The sequence below is a fragment of the Culex quinquefasciatus genome, chromosome 3 (assembly GCF_015732765.1).
Source record: "Culex quinquefasciatus strain JHB chromosome 3, VPISU_Cqui_1.0_pri_paternal, whole genome shotgun sequence".
Lineage (NCBI taxonomy): Eukaryota > Metazoa > Arthropoda > Insecta > Diptera > Culicidae > Culex > Culex quinquefasciatus.
In genome coordinates this window covers 21,987,066-22,013,608 of record NC_051863.1, presented here as the reverse complement: position 1 = coordinate 22,013,608, position 26,543 = coordinate 21,987,066, and the positions used below count along the sequence as shown (strand labels likewise).

The 26,543-nt window shown below is 31.9% G+C and overlaps 1 protein-coding gene across 1 annotated transcript; it reads left to right on the top strand.

Annotated features, from left to right (window-relative positions):
* LOC6048302 (tyrosine-protein phosphatase corkscrew) lies at positions 1 to 26,318 on the top strand. The gene is made up of 4 exons (XM_038260683.1): positions 1 to 212; positions 3,247 to 3,809; positions 25,934 to 26,124; positions 26,185 to 26,318. Exons 2-4 carry the CDS (start codon positions 3,796 to 3,798, stop codon positions 26,316 to 26,318), a joined length of 339 nt encoding a protein of 112 aa, XP_038116611.1. The 5' UTR covers positions 1 to 212; positions 3,247 to 3,795.
* The last annotated feature ends 225 nt before the right edge of the window (positions 26,319 to 26,543 follow it).

Sequence of the window (26,543 nt, the reverse complement as noted above, 5' to 3'; positions counted from 1 at the left end):
GGGTGTGTGTGTGTGCGCGTTTTTTTTTCAAGTTGTGTGCGCGCCTCTGTTGCTGTCGCCGTCGTCTCCAAGTCTCTGCTCGATTGCTGTGTGTGACGGGATTTCACGGGCAAATTCACGCGTTTCTCGTGTGCTTGTCGTGCTCCGTCGTGAAAGTGAGTGTCGTGCAATCTGACAGAACGCCTGGCATTGACAAAACCGGAAAGAGAAAAGTGTGTGCACAGTTTTTTTGTGGTGATCAAGAAGAAGAAAGCCTAAAAGTGGGGAAAAAAGTGCTTCCCAAGATTTCCTCTCCCCCCACCTTTTCCCCCCCTCAACCCATCTCTTTCTGTCATCACTTTGCTTTCCTTCTCGTTCCGTTTTTTTTTTCGAAAGGGGGGACAACTTTGTGTGCAAATTTTGAGACCCCGTCCGCGTGAATGTATTTGTGGGAGCGAGCGTGACAACCGAGTGCTGCTGTCACTTTTTCGCCGTTCTCTTTCGGCATTTCTCTTCTCTGCGCTCAACGCTTTCTCGCTCTAACTGATAAAGAGTGTGCGGAAGAAAGCGGTGTGTGTTGTTTCGGTGCGCTCGCTCTCCCTCTCTTTCTATCCAAGCAACAACAACAGTGTGGGAATCAACGAAGAGAGGAAGAAAAGTGCAATAAAATTGTTCGTGGTCAAGGGGCTGGGTGGGTGTGGGAGCCAAGGGGGATGGGCGAAACAGTGCTGCCAGGTCGAATGGGATTTGAAGTCAGTGTGTTTGGTAAATGTTATTTTGCTTAAGGAACCTATCTGGAATTTTTTTTTTGAAAAGGTCCAATAAACCAAATTTTCAGTTTTTGCTTTTTGTTTGAAACCGCCTTGAGTAACACCCAAAAAGCATAAACTGAAAATTTGGTTTTTTGGAGCTTTTTTTTCTAAAAAAAAAACTCCAGCTATGCATTGTGCTTGCCATTCACATCGGAGGTCGGAAGTGTTCTCACTGAAAACATTATTTATTTATATAAAATTTTGTGTTTTTTTTTTTTCAAAAAAGGCCGTTGCAAATATTTTTCAAAGTTTATGTCGCCCCCCCCCCCCTTCATGGTCTGAAAAATCAAATTTCTATGAAAATAGAAGTCTACTCAACTGAAAACAATCTAAAATGCATTTTTCTGCATTGATAATCATATTTCGCATGTTTGGGCTTGTTTAAAAGTGTTTTGAATTTTTATGAAATTGCAATGTAAAGCACCGCAAAAAATTTATTTTCCACAAAAAAAAATTTCGTCTATATTTTGGAAACTAATAATGGCAAAACAACTGGACAGGTGTATAATGCATTTTAAAACACTTTTTTCATTAAAATGTTGAAACCATGTCTCGTAATTTCAATTTTTATACTTTTTTATTTTGGGAAAATTAAGTCCCACTACAATAAAAAAAAAGAAAGAAAACTTAGAAATAAAAAAAAACATTTTTGGGTTCAGAATTTTTCGATTATTTGCACCGTTTTAAGTTACACGCATTTTTTGGTGAAATTTCCGCAAAGTGTTCAATTTTTTTTTTGCAATTTTAAACAATTTCTAAAAAGAAAAGAAAAAGAAATATTTTCGCAGATCTAATTTCCTACAGTGTTCCTTTTTTGACATTGTTGATTGACTGGTGATTGCTGAGATACATGCACTTTAAGGTAAAATGATGTGAAATTTGTGTTTTTCTCATTTCTTATTTTAGAATATTGAGAACATTTTTTTTCAATTTTTAATGTTTATGACATTTTCTACTTTTTTCTACACAAATCATTAGAAATTTTAGAATCAATGTTAATTTTTTAAAAGGGCTAAAATCGCTTGTTGTAGACATTTTCTCTCTGAGTCAAAATAATGGTTTAGTGATTTTCAATAGCAATTTGATTTTGCATCTTAAAAATAGTTTTAGAAATTTTGTTTGAGAATACTCAAAATTAACATAAAAAAATCATGTCTTTTCAAAAATTCTAAAGATTTTCAAATCAACTCAAAAATGCTTAAAGATATTCTAAACGCAGTTAGGAAAGCTTTCATATATTTGGCAGGCTGAAAATTTGAGGATTGTCACTATTTCAAATAAATTATTTTGAAAAACTATTGATAGAAACTTGCTCGTTCACTTCTGAGCTTTTTATCACTGGATTTCAACTGAAAATCACAAATCAAATGTCGATGTACTGGTATGTTAACATTAGGTGCTTTACATGCTGTTTCCCTGTTTGCCCAAATTTCGCCGTTTAAAAAATTGTTGAGAATTTTTCAGCACGTTGAAAACAGTATTTTCAGGAAGAAACACTTAAATAAATTCTTAATTTTATTTATTTTAACTTGTCATTAACCCTGATCTTGGTCTTAAAAATAAAAAAATAAAAATTTCCCACATGGATAACAAACAGGAACTTTCAAAAAATCGTATGTATGTCTTCTATAAGTTGTTTTGAATAGAACCCTACACGTGAAGATAGTTTTCTGGTAACGATTATCCTCTTCCTTAGAAAGTTATGAAAATCATCATTAAACAATGATTGTGAGATAGTCAATGATTGTCTTTTATAAAATTATATAACTTTTGAGACACATTTGATTCAGATTAAAAATTTCTTCAGGTCTTTCAGGAAGGGTACAACCGGCATATGCTGATTCATTTTGGTGCCAAAATTCGTCAAATTGGACGAAAGACAGAGCTTGTTGGATCAATTTTCTTCGAAAATACTTGAATTACAATTTTTGTCGAAAAATGGGTCCTGTGATTTTTCAGTTCGAAAAAGCATTTTTTTTAACAATCAGTTCTATAAAATGAATATTTTATAAAATTTATAAACTGCCTGATCTGATGAAATCTTTTGTATTTGAATAAACAATAAAAACCTTGTTGAAAATATTTTCAATTAAATTGTTTTGTATTGTTAATTTTATCATTTTTTAAATATTTTAAAGTTTTCTTTTTAGTGGTTCTTGCTAGTCACAATTTCCCCCCTTTTCTGGCAGCACTGTTTCCAACCAAAAATGATTCTACCCTCTCTGGCTCTGTTGCTGTTTTTGCTGTTGTTGTTGTTGCGGCCGAGGACGGTATATACCGTATTGTGGGTGCGTTTAGCACATTTTCCCCACTCATCAACATTTTCTTTTCTTCTGTTTTAATCGTGAGAATCGTGTGTGAAAAGCTCGCGCTGGCTGGCAACAAACAAAAAGAAAACAGCTTTCCCATCCCATTATTTCGCGTTTTTATTTCTTTTATTTTTTGTTTTCTCCAGACACAATTCGTCTGCCTTCTTCATGATTCTCTAATTATGCTCTTCTCTGGCGGTTCTGGGGTGTCATGCGATTTCAACAGTCTGGTCGTACCAACCCGCTAGGTGGCAGCAGCAGCAGCAGCAGCATCCGACTTCCGACAATCACCCCGTGTTTCGTGAAAATTAGATTTTAACGTTTGGTCCAAGTGAAGAAAAAAGAAAACAAGAAAAAAATAGTGATCTGTTGAATGTCATAAAGTTTTCGTGAAAAAAAGTGAAAATAAAAAGCAATCGAAAAATAATCACGATTTTGGCACGCGGCTCTGCGTGTGTGCGTTCGTCGTGTGGCCCCAGCTACGATTGTGAGGGTGTGTTTTTACTTGCTGGCAGCTGAAGTGATAGCAAGCAACCAAGCAAGCTCTGGAACCAGCTGATTTTCCAGTATCTGATCAGTGGCTGGCTGTTTGTGTGCGGAGGCACGAGTAGGGTGTGGGTGGGTGTGACGCGGGAGCAGTGAGTGTGTGTGTGTGTGTGTGTTTCGAGGTCAAACGCAGCAAGCCCTGGACGGAAATGACTTCTAGAAGGTAAGGGCTGCCCAGCAGTCAGTGTGTTGTATTTTTTTTCTCGTGTCACGGGTATCGTGATAATTGGGCTTGAGTTTTTTTAATTTTTGCTGTTTGTTTTTAAATTACAGCTTATAGAATTTATTTTCAAAACAACCTATGAGTCATGGGTTTCCTATGCAGATAGGACCATTTGAAAATTCAATCTAGAGTTAAGGAACAATTACAGTTATGAAAATTTGTGGTGTTGTGATAAGGTCCTGCTATTGAGTATCATATGTCGGCAAATTTGGTAACTTAGGTGTTGTCGAATTTGTAAAAATTGAAATGTTTCCAAAATCGTCAAAATTTTTTTTTTTCCTTTCAAATTTAACAATTTTGAAAACATTTCAAAGTTTACAAATTTGACAAAATATAGTTACTGGATTTGCTAGCAGGATCGTTATCCGTGGTTGTATAACGATAACTTATGCATTTTTAACAGGGTCTCCATTCAAGTCGGGAAATAGGAAATGTCGGAAAATCGCCAAAACCCACTAAAAATCGGGAAGAAGTCGGGAATTTGGGATTTTTGTCAAAAAGTCGGGAAAATTTGAGAATCCCAAGCATACCTATTTGAAAATTATTTGCAATATTGAAATAAAAAAAAATTAATAATTTGGCAATATTTTGTACAGTTTTCAAATTAAATTCACTCAATAGTAAAAAGGTTATTTAAGACATTAAAAATCCTAATAAATATTGGATGCATTTGACACAAACTTTTTTAATATTTTTTTATGAATGAAAAGATTTTTATTAATTTTAGTTTATCAAATAAGAGGTAACATTTAGCATATAACAACAAAAAAAAAAAAAAAAAACTTATACAAAAGTATAACCTAATTTTAATATTTATGGCCAGCGTAAAGTAATGATTCTTTTTCACTTTTACTGTGGTTTTGATTAAGTAGTAGGAAAAAGATTCAAAATTTCAAAATTGTTTCATTTATACTTATGGAACCAAATTTTCAATGAAAAAAAAAATAAAGCAATAAAATACTGATTAAAATGTGAACTTTCAAAAACTTTTTATCGATTTCCTGGATATTTTTCTAAATTCTTGAATAAAAATATTGGTCATGTTTTAAGCGTTCTTTGACTAAAAAAATTAGAGAGAAAATTTTAAATTCATTTATCTTAAACTTATGGCCATTTCCTGTTGAAATTATAAAAAAAAATAAACGTTTGCCAATCTTAAAAATAAACATCAATATTTAAAGTATTGTTAAGCATCCTTTTATGTTTTTAAAGAGTTATTGTATGCGTGTGTGTGTTTTCGTTTTTGAAGTGTTTTTTTTTAATTTGTTGTCAAGTTTCTTCATTTACGAAAATTGTCGCTAGTTTGATTTTTTTTATAAATCTTTTCGATTGTTTTTTGATGGTATATATAAATTTTTTTTATGAAGAATTTTTTGTTTGAAATCATTCTTCAGATAAGAAATTGAAATTGATTGAGTTTCAAGAAAAGTCGGGAATTCGAAAATGGGATTTTAGTGAAATTTTTTAATCAAATAAAGGCTTTTTATTATTTTTTTTACAAATTCTAAATTTTGGAACCACAATTTAAAAAAAGGCGTGAAACATAAAAATAAGCAATATTATTTGAAAAATCATTTATATTCGACAAATTTGTGACTGTAACTTAACTGTAATGATGTATAAAGCATATTGTGATACTTTTCGCCTATTTGTTTTGAATAAAATTAGGCATGAAAATTTAAATAATAATAAATAAATCTAACTCTAGCGCCATACATTCTCGAAATGATTTTAAATGCAGGGGAATGCATTTTAAAATGATATCATGAACTTGAATTTCCATTGAAATTTTTGAATTTATTGAAAAAAAAAAACAATTTTATTTTCGCATCCTGATTTTTCGGGCCGATTTTGAAGGGGAATTTTAATAAATTTCAGGATTATCTCTTTTGAAAAGAAATAAAAAACATTGGAAACATTTTTTGCCAAGATTTCACAGAAAAAGAGTACAACAAAATGATGTATTAACCCTCTACTGCCCAATTTTTTTCATTTATTTTTTATTTTTCCCTTGTTTAGCAACTTTTGTTCTAAGAGAAACTTTACCTCTCTTGATTTATGTTTTTCTTGTTTCGTTTTTAGTATTTTAATTTTTTTTTAATTTACATTTATCTAGCTTAATTTATGTTTGTTTTTGGTAGTATTCGGCCTATGCTACCACCTCATACATTTTGCCTATCTAATTTTTCATATTTTTACAGTCACTTTTTAATTTTTTCTTGTTTTTCACATTTTCTGCTATAAAATGGCACCATCACCATTTTAATTGTAAACCTGAGCAGGGGTAAATAACACGGGAATACCAAATTTTGGTATTACTTGGGCAAATAACAGCGACCAAAATGTGCCCTTGGTTGCCCAGTAATAGATGGTAAAATACCATGAAATCATACCAAAATCTTGTATGTGTAAGGGCACAACAATACCAAACCATGTTATTCCAAGGGTAAAATAATACCTCAAAATAAAACCATTTCAATACCAAGTTGAGGTCTTCTGGATTTTTGAAATTTGCTTGAATACCAAAACTTGGTATTGCCATGGTTTTAATTGTAGGTAATCCCGCGCCCTTGGAAAATCATATTTTGGTATTTCTGTGGTCTTTCACATACATGATTTTGGTTTGATTTCATCGTATTTTACCATCTATTACTGGGCAACCAAGAGCACATTATGGTCGCTGGTATTTGAACAAGTAATACCAAAATTTGGTATTTTCATACCATTTTTAGTGCAGCAGTTGCAGTTAGTGAAAAAACGAAAATTATTCATATGCAACAGCCAAATCTACTCACCTGATGATTCCATGTTGTTATTAGTGATATTCTTCACCACACCGAATGCATTTGTCATTGATGAACGGCCTGTGCTTGAAGTTCTTGAAGCTTCTGAAAAATAACAAGATTGAAAAATAAGTATTATTAGAATGAAACTGAATTGAAATTCACCAAAATTCATTAATCTGTCGATTGACTCGTTTTTCAAAGTATTTGGTTATCCCGACTTAGAGATATTTCAACGTTTTTGAAAAAAATATTAGTGGGTATATTACACTAATTTTTAAAATCATCTTTAACATTTTTGGGTTTCAAGTCATTTTAGCGCAAAATTAATTAACTCGTAAATTTTTTTTAATTAATTTCCCATAGTTTCAGAGAAAATTGATGAAACCTTTCAATATTCAAATAATAACAAAATGTGCCATCCTGACTTAGAAAATTTTCCACAATTTCAAGTCATTTCTGTAGGGGGTATATCAAAAATGTTTAAAATCAAGTTTGAAATTTCCGGTTTTGAATGAAAGCATTCGCTTTGAGACATCATTTTCGCGCAATATTAATTATTTTGTCAAAATTGGTCAAAATTTTCCCATAGTTGCAGAGGAATTTGATAAAATACTGTAATACCAAAAGAATACCAAAATGTGGTGTTCGATCATTGACAAATTCTGCAATTTTGCAATATCAAAACAATACCTTAAATTGGTATGATACCACATTTTGCTCTTGCATAATCCTTAAGACAAATTTTAAAGGGTCCAGGAATACCAAAATTTGGTATTGATACCAGAGAAAGGTATTATTACGCATTTCCCTTGTTATTTACCCATGCTCGGGAATAAATGCGTAGAAGCATAGTCTGAGACTCTATAAACAAAATTTTAGTAATAAACACAGCCAAAGTTAACCCCTAAGAAAATGACATTTTTAAAAACATTGGCAAAGTCACATAAAACAAGTAAAACTTCCAACCCAGACATTTTCTAAAATTTTAAGAGTTCTTCTTTCAAATGCTTTTAAAAGATAAAAGAAAATGGATTTTCGGCGATTTTTTTAAATCGAAGACCGTCTATAGGCGGGGTTGTGTTGTAGAGGGTTAAGAAAAAAAATCTGGTACAATCATTTGTAAATTATATAGAGTACAGTCCAGACTCGATTATCCGAAGGTCTTGACAAAATTTCACTTCGGATAATCGAATCACAAATAAAAATTTGAATCCAAGATGGCGATCAAAATGGCGAAGAATTGTATAAAAAATATTTTTTTTAAATTTAATAGTCAATCAACAATTCAAATTTGACTTAAATGTTCTCGCGGAATTCGAATTTTATGTAAAAAGTTAGAAAATAAAAAAAAGAAACAATTTTTTAATAGAGGCTTCGGATAATCGAGTCTGGACTGTACTTTTTATAATGTTTTTTGACCTATATTTAAAAAAAAAACAGAATTTTGATCAAATTTTGATTTTTGAGGTCACAGTTCGAAAAAGACGTGAACAGACAGTTGCATAATTCTTCTGATAAGCAATTCTAGAGTTTTTTTTAAATTCCTGTAAACATATGAAACACAAAACCTTAAAGGATTAAAAAAAACTAGAAATTTATTTTTTTGCGATTTATTGTTTCAACATTATGAAAATCGGGCTTGAAATTTAAAAAAAAATACGTTTAAGTTGTTTAACAATAAAAAAAAACACATTGAAATGACATTTTATTAAATTTTTGCCGTCTTTTTCCAAAATAAAAACCGAGAGATAAAATCAGTATGCTTACAATTTTTTTTAAATGAGCTTTTAAATTTCATAATGAAAGTCATTTCTTAATTATGTTTTAAATGATTGTTGTTTCTGAATTAAAATGATAATATTATTAGATATATCAGTATTCTTAAACAATCGGAAAAAGCTTGGTAACTGTCGAAAATATAAAAATGGGATTCGAGTAGTCACCCTGCATATTAAAAATTATGAAAATATGAGTTTTTTTGGTTGAAAAAAAAACGGAATTTTGTGAAAATTTTAAGCAACAAAATTTCACATCGTTTGATTCTGATGTCGGAGCCCACAAAAATTATTGAATCTTAAAAAAAACGGTAATTCGGAATTTTAGAACTTTGCAATAAAAACTTCAACTTCCTTATAATAACCCGAGCAGACGGTAATAACTTTGGAATAACATTTTTGATGTTTGAAAATACTAGACCAATAACATTTTTTATATCAAGATTTGTTATTCGTCGTTATGATTTTTTTGTTATTCGTTTGTTATTGTAATAACAGATTAATGACGTTTTCAGTTATTCTTCGAACAAATCTTTGTTATTAATTTTTGTTATTTTAACAACTAATCCGATCATCTCAATAGCAGTTGGAGTTATTCTTCCATAATAAAAATGTTATCCCCAAGTTGTTTTGGCTTTCAATCAATATCAGACTAATAACAAATTTTGTTATGATAACATAAACTGTTATTCAGCTCTTATGCAAAAATGGATTTTTCAAGAAGAATACATCACGAAAACGAAACTATTGGCACTACGCCCCCCGGGGCATGGCCTTCCACTAACGTGGGATTTCTGCTCCAGCGCCTCTGACGAGACAGGAGAAACCGGGACCGACGTTTTACTTCACCATCCGATAGAAGCTCAGTGGATAAGGCGGGAATCGAACCCGCGTCTCATAGCATCATCGGGATCGGCAGCCGAAGCCGCTACCCCTGCGCCACGAGACCCACATATACATCACACATTCTGTTATTTTAACAGTATTTGTTATTGAAACGTCATGAATTTAGTTGTTACCGTCTGCCCGGGAAGGAATCAAATTTAAAATTGTTCTGTTGGTTTGATTTTTATAAAAAAAAAAATCGCATTTTAAAAAATAGTTAAAAAATAATATTTTTTTTTGTATACCATTAATTTAATTAAAATAATTTTAAATTTTATTAATGGTTTAAACACTGGTCAATCTATTTTAATTTTTATAAGCATAAAAATGATTTCAAAAATTCATAAGTGTCACCTGAATTAACTTGACAAATTTACCGATCTTCATTTAAGCTCAAGCTTTCATTTCGCTCAACCCATCCAACACTCTGCTCCGCTGGCACCGAATAATTTTATGCATATTCGTGGCAATAAATTATCTCATTGTGTGACACGGGTTGGTTCCATCCGCCACCAAGTTCCGTTGGCTCTCCACGTTCCAAATTAAACGCTCAGTTCAGATGAAAACTCTGTTCCCAGTTGTTGCCTGAGACTGCTGGCGGAATAAACTAGAGAGTAGGTACTAGTGCTTGTGCACTTTGCCCCATTTCCACGCCCTCAATTGATGGTTCAAGTTGCTCCCCTCTTTTTTATGAATCGGTTTTGCTCCACCCTGATCGCATTCTGAATCGCTGGCTTTGTCATTGTTTTATTGGTGCTAAAATAACTGTTTTTTTAATTAAAATTAAAATTAAAAATCAGTTTAAAAAATAAATAATTAGGCAGTGCTGCCAGTTTTTGAGTCCATTAAAATCACCTGTTAAAAATTAACCTACAAACTTTATCTTATCGCAGTTCCACTTTTTGCTTTGCGAAATTCACATGCGGTCGAGGGTACTTTTCAGCGATAAATTATGTAATCCAAACAACTGTTTGGACCACGTACAGCTCAGCTTTGTGATAACGGTGAGCTATCTGTGTGTGCGTCACCTTGGTCAAACACAAAATTGGCAGACCAAATGTCTCCCCTTGGTCGGTGCTCTAATCGGAAATGTGCAGTCGACTGTAATCTGGATGAGTGATTTCAAAATAATGTTTTTTTTTTTCTCAAATCTAAAATCCTCATAATTTTTAACAGTGACCCAAGTTTTCAAATAAGATCACGCGATTTCGAATGACTGTCAACTGCCAAAAATACGCTCAAACACCTTCAAGAGAGGCACTGCTGATTAACACGCGATCAGATCAGTTGACCCTTAACTCATCAAAACATCACCTCCACTCGCGGGGGTTGGAAAAGTGCCAACCAAATTTCACTTAAACTTTTCGCTGAACCGTTGCAAAGCAGGCACTGAGTCACGGTAGTGTGATTCACTTTAGTGCATAGTTGTGTGATGTCCCCACCCCGGTGGAGTGGTTTTCAAATTGACTGCTAAAAATAGGGGCCACTTTGGGGGCTCGACACGCAGACAGAAGAAGCTTTATTTATCCTTTGAAATGTTAATAAAAATTTAGTGTCCTAAAAAAATTGCTTAGGCTCTTTCAAAACCTTAATTCGAAAATGTTGATATTATTTTTTAAAGAGCAAAAATTTTTACAATAGTTTTATTTGTTAACCCTCTACGACCAAACCCCGCCTCTTGATGGGCTTCGAAAACAAAATTCTACTTTTATCCATTTTGAGCAACGTATCTTATTTTTTTTCTGGGGCTGAGTTTTTATTGCCATTTCCTCTATTTTCTGAGAAGTATTTTGTATTGTCCAAGACTATACTTCTACGCATTTTTTTTAACAATTTAGAAAAAAATGGGATCACCAAATACTATCAAAAACAAACATTAACTAAACGAGAAAAATTGCAAAAAATACTAAAAACTGAACAAGGAAAACATAAACCAAGAAAAGTAAAGTTTATCGTAGAACAAAAGTTACTCAATAAGACCTTGGAAAATAAGAAAAAACATAAAAAAATTAAAAAAAATTGTCCCCGAAACAATTTTTTAAAGATATCGCGAAGTGAAAATTAGGGCTAATGAAGTATGTTTCACTAAGAAACAAATGTGGAGCTTTTTTAAAGGTCCAATAAATCAAATTTTCAGGTTTTGCTTTTTAGGGTGTTTTTTAATACCCCTGACTCAAGGCGGTTTCAAAAACACCCAAAAAGCAAAAATTGAAAATTTGGTTTATTCGACCTTTAAAAAAAACTTTAATCAAAAAAAAAATATTATCAAAATTCAAAAGATTTTTGAGCAAATGCCAACTTACTAAAAAGCAGTGTTGGTATTCTCGCGCTCTCGCGAGAAAAATTCCTTTCTCTCGAGTTCTCGCCACGATTCTCGAGCTGCCGAGAGAAACTCGCTGATTGCCCGTGCTCTCCTCCGCTCGCGAACGGGCTTTCTCGCGAGCCAGAATTGCCCGTTCGCGAGAAGTTGAACGTGTTAGAAACGAACAAAAAACAACACAGCGATTGAAGTTACACCTCTATACCATCGCCTGGTTCGCATTCATAAGCCTGATAAACAAATTGCTAGCTTGGGACGAACGGCTAGCACGAGGCGCTCGCGAGCGCTCGCGGCGAGAGCTAGAACGCGAACGAAAATGCGAGCGCGAGCGAGAAGAGAAAAGTACTACTTGTTCTCTACCTCGCTCGCGAGCGAGAAATGCTTTCCTTCTCCTCGCTCGAATTCCAACACTGTTAAAAAGGATTCAAAATGCAGTAGAATGCTTTTCAAATTAATTTCGGTTGATTGCACTAAAATTTTCATTGAAAATTTGTATTTTAAATATTTGGTGACAAAATCTTGAAATAAAATTTGTACCAGCTCAAGTCTAAAATTCTCAAATTATTGAAATACTTAATTTTTGAATTCTTTAATATCTAAATTACACAATGCTTAAGTTCTTAAATTGGAAAATCCTTAAGTTCATATATCCTTAAATTCTTCAATTCATAAATATAAATATTCTAGAATTCTAATTTTTTTATTTACAAATCCTTTAATCCTCAAACTGTAGAATTTCTCTCAATGGAGCACTTCCATTCGAGCAGTTTTTGCTTTTTTCTACGATGTATTCCTTATGGGAAAACTGTCATTTCTACCACTCAAATTCGGTGCTGCATTCTTTAAATCTTTGATTTCTTAATAAAAAAATGCTAGATTCCTAAATTCAAAATCCTTTAATTCCAAAATCCTTGAATCTTATTATTCTTAAATTATTAAATTTTGAATTGTCAAGTTCTGCAAGAAAATCATACATTTTTTTAGGTATTCACAATTCCTTGATTTTTAAATATTGATTTTTTTAATTACAATTTCTAAGATTTTTTTTTCAATTTCTGCATTATTAAATATTGAATTTTTAGTGTTTTAAGCTTTGCAAACTTTGATTTTTTTAAACTAAATAAAATTAAGTAACATTTTCAATCTCAGATTTTTTTTATTTTATTGTTATGGTAAATTATTTTAAATGTTTAAATATAAATGTTTGGATTCTTAAATTTTTAATTCTGCATTTTTTTTATTTTTGAATTTTACTCGAAATCGGGAAGAGTTACGTCAAAAAGTACATTAAATAACCCTTAATATGACATGTTCCAAAAAAAAGTTGAATAACGGAATGTGGATGTGTTTTTCATACTTTTTTTGTGTTTTTATCGATGAAAAATACGATTTTTTCGGAATTTCGAGTAGCCTATCAAATCGGGTGTCCAATTTTACTTAAAAGTCTTTTTGACACCAAATTTCCATCTCATCACCTTTTTAGGCTGCACAGCATAAAATTGTGTAAATTTAGAAGGTGTAATTTTAGAAGGTTGAATATTACCTCTTTTATGATGTAATTTTACCTCAATTTAGGCTGAAAAACTACATTACACCAGAAAAGTGGTAAAATTACACATTTTTTCTGACATAAAAGATGTACCCCTTCCCAGATGTAATATATATTACCATGTTTTTTTGCTGTGGACATTTTTTTAACCGTGTATTTTTTCGCAGGTTCAAAAATTTAAGGGATCGTATCGCCCCTCCGTCACGAGGTATCAAAAAATGGACTTCATATTCATAAGTTACCCCTTAGGACAAAGTTGTACACAGAAAAAAAAATCATGGTAATATTACATCTGGGAAGGGGTACATCTTTAATGTCAGAAAAAATGTGTAATTTTACCTCTGGAAATGTGTAATTTTACCACTTTTCTGGTGTAATGTCACTTTTTCAGTCTAAATTGAGGTAAAATTACATCCTAAAAGAGGTAATATTCAGCCTTCCAAAATTACAGCATGCATCCAAATTTACATTATTTTTTTCTGTGTACGCAAATCGAAGAGCGGTCGGGGCAACTGCTGTGTGAGTTGGCTGAGAATGACCCACATTCAAATTTCGGATTTATTTTTAAATTTCTCAATGTTAACTGATTTTTTAAATTCTTTTTTTTTAAATTTTAAAGCTTTTTAATTTATTTTTTTCTCCCAGAAAATGATAATTGTTAGGCTTTTTCCTCTACTTTACTTGATTTCTTACAAAAATTTCGTCCTTTTAATATTAAGATTCTGCGTTTTGAGATTCGGCATTCCAAGGCAAATCAGAATTTTCAACATTACGCCGACCGCCAAAATTCCTAAATATTTTTGAAAAATTCAAAGTGCACCTGTTTCTTGGGACCCCAAAGTTTATGCTTTCCCTTGAGTTGAGCCTGCGCAGAAATTTTTATATTCGCATTCAAATAAACGAATCCCAATTATTTGTTTTTTTTTTTCATCAAAACATATTGCAAACAAATACCGCGCGAATAAACGTCAAACGCATTAATGTGAGGAAGGCATCAACCACTTTATAGTGGTTTAAGTAACGTTTTCGTAAAAAAAATAATGTCCAGAGTTGTTCTGATTTTCCATCATCACTACCTACAACTTTGAAACACCAAAACGTTCAGAATATCCCCTTTCAAAGTACAGTTCATTGAATTTTTACATACAATTTTTCATGGGCAGCTGCCGAAATTTTACGGAAAATTCTAAAAACTGGAAAACCGTAAGTTTCGGAAGAAATGATAAACACATTTCATCAAATTACTGAGTACAGTAATTTCTAAAACAAATTTTGCACAAATGTTCAGAGGTCACACGTTAAAAAAATAACCGATATAAATATGGACTTAAAAAGGTTTACAATTGTGTTACACCCCTCACCTAACCCATGCAGAGTTACTAGCGTGTGCAAGTTTAATTTTTATTTATTTTCTGATTTTTTTTTTATTATTCTGATTCTAACCACCAAGGTTCGCTCTTCCGACCCGCTTCATCGGTGTTTAAAAAAAACACTAGCAGCAGCAATCTGCGCACGTGTGTGCATTTTCCCACACACAACCAAAAAAAATCATCCATCCAAGAGTGCCGCTGTGTGTTGAGCGGGTTGCACTTGGATGGCGAGTTCGGCGCGCGAAAAATGCAGTTCGATCGCAGCAGCCGGCTTGCCGCGAGATCCACCCGAAGTCAGCAGCGCGCGCTCGTCCGCTCAATCGTCGTCGTCGCCATGACAGCCGAGTAGCGAAAAAAAAAAGACGATCACTTGGATCGTTGATTGGTGTTTGTGCGGGTGGCCTGGCCCCATTGTTGTTGTTTTTTTTTTTCTTCTTCTGTTTTGCGAACTTTGACACAGTGACGCGCGTGCTGGGATGGTGTGTGACAGTGTGTGTGGTGAATAATTTGGGAAAAGTTTTCTTTTGTTTTCGTCTTCAGATCAGTTATGTCAAAATTAAGGTGAGAATTTTTTCATTTCATCTCGTTGAGGAATATTAAGAATACTGATTAAGTAGCACACATACAGTGGCAGACACACCCTTGTGGAATAATCAAGCGAGAAATAATAATAACAAATGACGATCTGATAATTTTGAGAGTGTATTCTTCTGCTGTATCACTCACCTCGTGTGCAACAAGGTGCAGTCATGGGTTGCACCTTAAATTAAATAGCTTGAAAACTGATACACTTTTTACTTCAAAACTAGGTTTATTTTTAAACACTGTTTTAAACTGAAATTTGAAAGAATTTTACCAGAAAAAGTCTCCGTTGAGTCATCTGTAGCAGAAAAAAAGGATTTTGGATTGTCTTGTTGTCCTTTTTTTGCTTCTTCGCTTTTTTTTTTGTTTTTGGTGGAGTTCGCATCACTGATTAGCACACGTTTGAATGTGCAATGAATGTGCACTACGTGACGATTCCGGTTGGACGGCGTTGCCGAAGGTTGTTGCAACTCGTTCTTCTCGGCCGGAACGGAAGGTTGGGATTTTGGAGCGGAATTGTTGTGTGATTGGATTTTATGTATTTGAAGATGTAATTTTTGATCTTTGTAGCCAGTGTGAGGTTGGTTTTTAATTTATATTAAGCAGAGCAAATGATGTTTTTAGAAGCTCTTGATTGTAAAGATTTTTATTGTGATTTTAAAATTTGTAAGTATAATAAAATAATGCCGAAAAAAAATATTTTTGCAATTCCCTCGTGAAACTACTCACTTTTCCTGTCATTCTTGAACGACGAAATAGCCTACTTTTCTGTACCAAAAATAACAGAATCGAATAGCAACACTTTTCAAAATAAATGCTGAAAAGTTCTACTTTTCAGCACACAAATGGGTGCTGAAAAGTTGAACTTTTCAGCACTTGTTTCGAAAAGTAACACTTTTCAACATTTTTTTGATTTAAACGATTTATTGACAAAATACATGAAAATTTGACTTAAAATTACTCTCAATAAGTGTTTTTTCGGAATTGCAAAAAATGTTGTATGGAACTCGTTGCAAAACTTGATTTTTTCAGCACTCTTCGTATTTATCCAACTCGGTGAACCTCGTTGGATAAATGTACGACTCGTGCTGAAAAAATCCTCTTTTTGCAACTTGTTGCATAAACTACTATTTAAATGCTTAATTTTTTTCATTATCGTCTGCTTGACGTAGGATTTTTCAAGTGCTGAAAAAATATCATTTTACAACTACATAGTTGCAAGTATTTTTGTATCCATTTTCGAAAAATGGTTGTACGAAGTGACAGAATGATTAGAAAATGTATCATTTTTTCAAGTTTTAAAACTGTTTTCATCATTGTCCAATTTTTTTCTGGAATGTAAAAAAATAATGTTTCAAATTTCCTATTTTTTTTAATTTCTAAACACAAAATAACGAAAAACCCTTAAAATAATTACAGTAATGCTTAAAAACTGATAAATGAATTCATTGCGATATATTTTTTCCAAAACGTTTTCGTCAAATACCTTTGATTTTTGTCGAAATTTTGATGGAGAGGGGAGACAAACACTTGAAATAAAATTTGCAATTGCTTTACTTTAGCCCTGAAATTGTGAAAATTTTGGCTTGTAATTTTATTTTTTTATTTTTTTAAACAAATTTTTCAATCCATGTTGTTTTTTTTAATTTTTGTGCAATAAAAAAGTTTTAGGGAAGTTGTCCGATTATTTTCTTTACCATTGAGCAGTTCTCTTGAACCTCGCGAAAAGTATCCTTATTTTAATTTTTGTATTTTTTTATTTGCATGAAACTTTGTTCATCCATTCCGTAGGTCCAAATAAACAATAATGCATTATTTGTTTTTTCATACAAACAGAAAATTTGGGTGCTATGAAATCATTCGAAAATCTGTATCTTGAAAAGGGATTTCCTGATCGATTTGGTGTCTTCGGCAAAGTTATTTTTTCATAAAATTATTTTCTTTAGGTTCTTTTTGGTTCAGGGACCTGGTATCTTCGGCAAAGTTGTAGGATATGATTGAAAAATTCAGAAAAAAATTATGTATCCATTTTTTTTAGCTAAGTTTTTTTTCACAAAATATTTTTTTTTAATTTATTTTTTTATATTTTTTAGTAGACAAAAGTGCCAACTTTTGATACAGTACTTGTTCGGTAACTTTACTTAAAATGGGCTGTAGCCCATTTTAAAAGCAGACAAACGTTAAAAAAACGAATTGAACGAGGGGTCAGTAAATGCAAAAAATTAATTCAACTATATAGAAATAATATAAGAATAGTTTTTTGTGAAATTTCAAGTTAAAAAAAAGCAATGTCAAAAGGTGCGCTTTGGAAACAAATTTAAGCGACCTTTATTTTTACATTTTATAGAACATAATTAGGGTTAGTGAAATTTCACGATTTCGCGGACAGCGTGAAATCCGCGAAATTAGTCTTTTTCCGCGAAATCCCGTGAAATTTTATGTTTGTGTGAAACTGTAACGATTTATCTCAAAATATTTTATTATACTTAAATAGGAATAAACATAATTTTAAGAACTACTGTAGAATTGAGCGAGCGAATACCCTTGTTCAATTACTAATACAGGGTTAGTGAATTTCGATGAATTTATAAAAAATTTCAAATCATTTTCAATATTTCATCCATAAAGACTATTTCTGTAAATTTTATAAGTTTTCAATTGAAAAGCTTTATATGAACCATTTAAAGAATTGTTTAGATTTTTCAGTTTTTTAGAAACAAACAAAATATAGTAATATTTTTTCGCTTTAGTAAAATTTTACTACAATTTTATTTAAAATGTAAAATTTCATTAAAAAAATTAGAAGAAATAAGCTTTGTTTTATCCAAAATTATAGGAAGAGTATTTTTTATTTTTGAAAGCATTTCAGATTTTTTTTTCAAAGCCCTGTTTAATTTTAACGATATTTGATTATTTTGGTGGATAATTCCCGTGAAAGTTCAATATGCCACCTGTTATTTGTTTTCTGTTCTCATTTACAAATTATATTTTTTTGCCTATTGATGTTAAATTTAGTTTTTGAAGAGAGAGATGAAATCCTTAAAAATTATTTTGAATGGGCTGAATGTCGCAGAAAATTCAAACTATTTTACTCATTTTGGCTGGACAAGATTGTTGAATCTTGCTGTGATATGAAATTCAATAAACTGTAAACTGATAAAACAGAAGCAAATCAGCGAAAACGTTTTTGCTTTATTAGTCGAATATTAAAAAAGTAGTTCATTAAATGACATTTTGTTTTAAAATATAAATAAAGCTCATCTATTGACCAGGTGGAAATATTTTTGAAAATTACTATTTTTTTTGTGTCAGGTTCAAATTTAGTAAAGATTTATTTAGCTTATTGAATGAAGTATAAATAGTAATTGCTGTGATTAAAACAAAAGATTTTCAGAGTTATTTTAGCATTTTTCACGTTCCGCGAAATTTGCGTGAGATTTAGTGTTTTGAAATTGAGGTCCCCGTGAAATTAGCTATTTTCGAGCGTGAAAAATCACTAAGCCTAAACATAATGTTATGCATTGGTTGTCCCCTCGTCATTTTTCGTTCAGACAGACGTTTTGTTTTGGCCAAGTTATGATTGTTTTGAAAAAAGTGTTTTTTGGAAAGTATCGAATATGCACGAAAACAATTCAAAATAATTTAAAGATTTAAAATTAAATTCTAAATCGAAAATTATCTTTGAAAGAATTGCTAAAGAGCCCCGTTTTTAAGTTATAGTCATTGTTAGATAACATTATTCAACAAAAGTGTCCTTCTTTAATTTTTAAAAACTGTATCCGTTCTGTCCATCTATGATATATTTTTTGAAGACTGAAAAAAATATTTTTGTAAAGCTGACAAAATTCTCTACAATTTGCTTTTGTGGCCATTTTTGATTCGAGTTTTAGAATTTCAATTAGGCCAAATAAAATTATTTAAGAGCAGTTCTCTAGGATTTCGGTAATTCGATTTTTTTGTATTTTTTAATCCGACTGAAACTTTTTTGGTGCCTTTGGTATGCCCAAAGTAGCCATTTTGCATCATTAGTTTGTCCATATAATTTTCCATACAAATTTGGCAGCTGTCCATACAAAAATGATGTATGAAAATTCAAAAATCTGTACCTTTCGAATGAATTTTTTGATCGATTTGGTGTCTTCGGTAAAGTTGCAGTTATGGATACGGACTACACTGGAAAAAAATAATACACGGTAAAAAAATTGGTGATTTTTTTACCTAACTTTTTATCACGAAAACTCGATTTACAAAATAAACACTATTTTTAATTTTTTAATTTTTTTTATATGTTTTAGAGGACATAAAATGTCAACTTTTCAGAAATTTCCAGGTTGTGCAAAAAATCATTGACCGAGTTATGATTTTTTTTAATCAATACTGATTTTTTTTTTTCAAAAAATCGAAATTTTGGTTGCAAAAATTTTTCAACTTCATTTTTCCATGTAAAATCAAATTTGTAATCAAAAAGTACTTTAGTGAAATTTTGATAAAGTGCACCGTTTTCAAGTTAGATCCATATTTAAGTGCCTTTTTTGAAAATAGTCGCAGTTTTTTATTTTTTTAAATTAGTGTACATATTTGCCCACTTTTGCAAAAAAACATTTTTGAAAAGCTGAGAAAATTCTCTATATTTTGCTTCTTCGGACTAAGTTGATACGACCTTTAGTTGCTGAGATATTGCAATGCAAAGGTTTAAAAACAGGAAAATTAGGATGAAAAGTTTTTTTTTTATCGTGTGATTTTAAAAGTTCATTGGACTTTAAAAAAATATTTGATAAAACAAATTAAAAATGAAAACGAGAAGATGCCCCTGGAAACCATAGATCTTGATGGTCTCTTTGTCAAGATTTCTACTCGAACCCAAACATTCGAGAAATTGAATGCATCCAAACTTATAAATGAAATATCAGCATTTGTTCAATTCTTGCAGAAATAAACGCAATTTTAAAATTAATACAAATTTTTGTAGAAAATATGCTGTGAACTCTTTTCAACATTCTGAATTAATCGATAAAACCTATAAACGCTGAAGTTAAATCGGACAAAAGGACAGTTGTACAATGAAAAGTTTTTTTTTTAATTTTGGTAAGAAAATCATTTACTTTTGGGATAAATTTTTGTAAGCATTGAAATATTTAAAATTCAATAAACTTTATTTATAACAAAATCATGCCATCTTGAAACGATTCTTTCAAAAGACCGGAGTTTAAAAAAGAACCGCGGTTCTTTTTTTGTGAGCCACGGTTCGTTCGCTCTTTTCAGTGAAACGGCTCTTTGAGCGGCTCGCTCATTTTTTGCCCACCTCTTGACATTTATCGGAGGGCAAAAGTATATTAAATTGGACAAATTTAAAGCCATGAATTCAACATTTCAACGAAAATAGAGTGTTGTAGAATGTATTGATACCAGTAGAGGAATTAGAAGTTAGTCTTAGTTTAAAAAAAAATATATTTTTTTTTTTGCTAAGATAACATCAAAATTTCACAAAATTGAAAAAAAAAATCTGACTTCAACATGAACATTGAACAATATCTCCAACGGCCTAATTTGGAAAAAAGAAGTAAAATCTAAAATTCCGCAAATTGACTTTCCGTGCAGAACGGCCCGCGCGCATTTTGGCCCGCGAAACGCGATCGTGAAACCTTAATCGTTTTTTAATCCCAGCCTGTGTGCAAGCCAACGACGACGGCTGACTGATTGCAACTTAATCTCTGCCCCTCTCTTTCTGCCACTCGTGCGCGCTATCTCTCTCTCACTTTGGTACGATCCATCAGTTTCTCAGTCTTCCTTCCTTTCTTACCTTTGCCGCGTATTTTCGGTTCTCACTTCGTGTCGCCGCCAGGTTCCTTCGCGTCTGCATGCTGATAAGTTTTGCTCTTCTTATTTTTCCTCTCGATGTGATTGTTTTTATTTTATTCGTTTTTTTTTCGCGAATGATTTTGCGCATCACTCGAATACATTTTGCAACAAAGTATCACTTTGTGGGGCGCACAGTGGGATGGCAGTGCAGTTACGCGTGGTTGTTTTTTTTATGTTTGAATGTTCAAATTATTGTTTTACCATTTTTATTTTTAACTTAGCAGGTTTTTAAATTTCAGACATGCTTTTGTTATATTTTTTTATTTGCTTTTGATGGTAGATTCCGAATTTCAAAACATTCAGATCAATCCAAATTTGCAATTTATAATGACTTAACAACAATTTTTGTAATATTGATGTTTGGCCCCTTTGAAATGTTAGTCTTGATTAAAAAAATGAAAATGTTGTTTTCGTAAAGATCGCAAAATTTCACGAATGTTTCATATTTTATCATTTAAATCGGACCATTAGTTGCTGAGATATTGACATTAGAAAATGGTGGATTGTTTTAGTGAGACTTAGGAAACATCAATTTTCCTGTTTTTTTAACCTTTGCATGGCAATATCTCAGCAACTAAGGGTCGTATCAACAAAGTTCAAAAAAGCAAAATGTAGAGAATTTTCTCAACTTTTCAAAATTATTTTATTCAAAAGTGTGCAAACATGGACACTGATTTAAAAATTAAAAAACTAAGACTATTCTCAAAAAAAAAACTTCCCTGAAAATGGCTATAACTTGAAAACGGAGCATTTTATCAAAATTTCACTGAGGTACATTTTGATTGCAAATTTGATTTTACATCGAAAAATGTAGTTGACAAATTTTTGCGACCAATATTTCGATTTTTTGAAAAAAAATCAACGTTGATTCAAAAATTCATAACTCGGTCAAAGATTTTTTGCACAACCTGGAAATTTCTGAAAAGTTGGCATTTGATGGCCCCATAAACATATCAAAAAAAAAATAAAATAAAAATAATGTTTTTTTGCTTGTCAAGTTGTAGTGATAAAAATTGAAATTAAAAATCATCATTTTTTTAACTGTATATCATTTTTTTAGTGTAGTCCTTATTCACACCTACAACTTTGCCGAAGACACAAAATCGATCAAAACATTGCTTCAAAAGATACATATTTTTTGAATTTTTGTATGGACAGGTGCCAAATTTGTTAGAAAATTTTATGGACAAACTTAAATTAATCTATTATTTTAATTATTATTTAAAAAAATCTGAAATGGTTTAAAATATATATTTACATATTTTATTTTTTAATTCAAAATTAAACCAACATTCAAAAAGTATTTACTGCCCATGTTCGCATAAATGTCTCATTTGAAGGTTGTCCCACATGTAAGTTTTCACGAAAAAAACTGGATTTCCTCCTGATTTCTAGAACAATGTACTAGATGTTATAGGCTTTTTGAAAGATCACACGATTTTGAACAGAACTGCATAAATAACTCAAAAATGATGAAAATGCATGTGGGACATTTTTGCGATCATGGGCAGTTTAGTGAAATATTTCATCGTGCAAGTTTAAGCAATTTTTAGGTATCCTTTTTGCGGTTTTTAACTTTTTGAAAGAGGCAACGAAAAAAATCGAAGGGCTGAGTGCTGCCCAATTAGTCTTCGTTTTTTAATCACCGATATCTTAAAAAAAGCATTGTTTTTTAAACTTTAAAAAATATTTTTCTTAGCTTTTTTCAAAACATATTTTGAAACTTAAAAATCTAGCCTTACGCTTTATAATGTCACAAATAAGCCCTTTCAAAAAATTATCCTTGATTACAAAATTTAGAATTACAGTCCAGACTCGACTATCCAAAGGTTTTTTAGTACTTCGGATTATCGGATCACGAACAATTTTATTCCTTATTTTTTTTATTTTCTAACTTTTTAATTTTTACATCAAATTTGAGTTCAGTAATCCCATTTTAGTCAAATTTGAATTATATTGAAAAATGTATATTTTCAATGTTTCAAAACCGCCATCTTGGATTTAAAAATTCTAAATCCTTTTAGAGTAGTTTAGAGGTTTTCAAGCTCGATAATCAAAAACAAGACAAAAAATATTAAAAAATCGTGATTGGATTATCCGAAGCGAAATTTTGCCAAGGCCTTCGGATTATCGAGTCTGGACTGTAATTTTGATTCAGAACAGCTGAAAATTCTTAACTTTGTTTTTTAACTATAGATTGAAAAAAGTGTAGCGATTTTTCCAAAAAAGATTTCCTAACTTGAAAACGGTGCACTTTCGTTTTATTAACATTTCACTAATTTTACATAAATCAACTTTTTTTGCCTTTCTTACAAAAGAAAGTTTTAAAGTTTGCTTTTGGAAAAACGCTTTTCTCAGAAATCTAAAAAAAATCGTGCACTGCGAGGAATCGTCCCAGGAAAAAATCCTATTACTAAATTGAAGGTTTAGATGCGCTCTTTCGATTGAATTTTGGCCCGAAACCCGGAACTCAAAGTCTGATTTTTGAGATCTTTTTTTCTGAAATACTTGAGCGATGTCTGTATCCGCTCCTAAAAATTTGTGTCTTCCATCACTGGAAAACCGCTCATAAAACCCACAATTTTTATAAGTCAGATTTGTAGCCGTGGGGTCGGTACGAATATTTATTTTTCGATTCCCAATTTTCGACCAATAAATGTGGTCAAAGCCATTTTTAGAGGTATTTTTTGGACAATTTCACAGAATTCAGTTTCAAACAAAAATCCATTGGAAAACATGCGCCATAAACTGCTTGGGCCCAAAATTTGAAGTTTTTCCAAAATGTATTTCCAGAGATATAGCCATATTAGTGTTTTCGTCTTATTTTTACCCTATTTTTTCCATTAAATTTTTGGTTTTATACAGAATTATATACTGAACATCAAATTCGAAGTCCCGGCTTGTTCTCGCTCGAAAGATCGACAAGTTGTCAAGTCGAAGCATAAACGCCAGCACATGAAAGTGTTATTTCTGGCTTCTTATAATAGATCGACAAAGTGCAATAGCGATACATATTAATCATAGACTAGAATTAAAGACTGAGTACCCTTTATTTTTTTCTAATAATGTCAATCCAATATTTTTTTCTTAATTAAATTTAAATATCTTGCGACCCATAATGTACCTCTGAGATTTAAAAAAATGGCATATGAGGTTTAGCCTAAAAATATTTGAAGGTTTAGGTCAAATTTTCACTGGGTGGTATCATTTTGTTTCAGAAAAAATAATTGCACTAATATATTTGTCGGAGTTTCATCATTTTGTAAGAAAGGCTCTATTTCACCTCTGGTGATATTAAATCGGGTTTTTAAACATTTTTTCTCTTTTTTTAACAGCTGATTTTTTTTCAAATCATGGCTTGGTCAAAAATTTTAGCTTTCTCTGGAATTTTCTGAAAAGATGACATGCATTTACTGCTGTTCTACGCATAATTGTCCCATGTTCAAAAAAGTGCAGCTGAGAAAAACGCAGTTGAAATTTTTCGACCGATTTCTGTATTTCTACGCATAATTGTCCCGTGAGTTCCTATCCACCCTATGTGTCCCTAATCGCCCAGTTAGTAATATATCACTCTTATTTATGATCCTCTTGCTATACAATACGAAAACACGACATAATGCTTCGTTAAACTAATGATTCCGTAAATGAAAATACTTGGTGGGACAATTATGCGTAGAAGTGTAACGATGGGACAAACAGACTTGGTGTTGTTTTTAATGAGTTTCCGAACAAAGTACAAGATTTTATGTGTTTTTCTTAAAATATACGACAAACTAAACTTAAAAATGTCAAAAAGTCAAAAGCGTCCAAAAATGACATGGGACAATTATGTGTAGAACGGCAGTTTACGTCCCTTAAAAAATCAAAAAAATCTAAATCCAGTTTTTTTAAAAGAGGTTTTTAAAAATTAGCAAAATTATAATTGAAAGGTTTAAGAAGCCAATAAAATATAATGTGAAAAATATTCTCATTTCGTAAAAAAATGATCTACATAGTAGAACATATTATGGTAATATTACATCTGGGAAGGGGTTTTATGTCAGAAAATAGGTGTAATTTTACCACTTTTCCGGTATAATGTCACTTTTTCAGTCTAAATTGACAAAAAAAATACTATGTTGTCATAATGTTCAATTCTAAATATTTCCAAGTACAGTAGTTGTTCGGTAACTGGGCGTTGTTTAACTGGGCTGCTTTTTAACTGGGCGCTCGATAACTGGGCCGTAGCCCAGTTAAAAAGCAGACAAACGTCAAAAAACCAAAACAAACCAAAATGATCGAGGGGTCAATGAATGCAAAAATCATATTCAATAAATAAAAAAACTTTTTTCATACTTTTGTTTAGTTTCAAAGTACAATTAAAGAAATATGAAAAATAAGCATTGTAAATAAATTTGAGTAACTTTTATTTTTATATTTCATCTGGAAAATATTATGCATCGGTGGTCCCCTCGTTATTTTTTGTTCAGCCCAGTTAACGAGCAACATTCGGTGACTGGGCTACGTTCTCAGGCCAGTTACCGAACAACTACTGTACTGTGTTTTATTGAAGATTTCGAAGAATTTTTTTTAAGAGGTATCAATTTGTACATTAAAATTTGTTCATAATTTGGGATTATAAATAATTTGACCACTATTCCAGTCGAAAATAATTGGTGTGCTTTAAAAATGTTAGATTTATTGAACAAACCACTCCAATTGCACGTTTCTCTTTTCCTGCATTCCGATCTTTTCGGCGTACAAGAATAAATGGAAAGGTACACCGAAACTGAATTAATTCTGATAATTCAAATGACTGATATCCGTCGCTCTCTGCAAAACAAAAAAAAAAGATGGGGATGGTCATTTTTTCTTCAGATTTTTTTTAAAGACTCTTTTTTCAAACTAAATTTTAATGAACCCCCCTTTCTCCACCTTTCCCTCAAACAACTTCCACAGATGGTTCCACCCGTCCGTGTCGGGCGTGGACGCGGAAAAGCTGCTGCTGGAGCGGGGCTTCGACGGGTCGTTTCTGGCGCGGCTCTCGTCGTCGAATCCGGGTGCGTTCACGCTGTCGGTGCGCCGGGGCAAGGAGGTGACGCACATCAAGATCCAGAACAACGGCGACTTCTTCGACCTGTACGGAGGTAGTTATAAACGATTAAATTTTTAGGGTGAAAAAAAAACTTAACTTTACTTTACTATTTTAGGTGAAAAGTTTGCCACCCTGTCTGAGCTGGTGCAGTATTACATGGAAAACGGGGGCCAGCTGAAGGAAAAGAACGGACAAATCATCGAACTCAAGCAGCCCCTGATCTGCGCAGAACCAACGACAGAAAGGTAAGGCTTTTCACTATTTAAAATTAAATGTTCAAAATCTGTGAAACATATTTCAATTTAAATTCCTTATTCAGATTTTAAAATTAAACTCTGATATCGGTCGAAAGTTACCACTTTTTTGTAGCACATGTAGTTTATTTTCATAGTCTAATTCCTCCTTAAGCAATTTGAGCAGATTGGATCGATTGGAACATTAAGTTACATATTTTATTTTGTACTCTCTAACTTT

Bases quoted from the DNA above. Each gene is read 5' to 3' on its own strand.
- LOC6048302 (XM_038260683.1), top strand. The intron at 26,125-26,184 runs GTTATAAACGAT...TTACTATTTTAG, and splicing joins CTTCGACCTGTACGGAGGTA to GTGAAAAGTTTGCCACCCTG.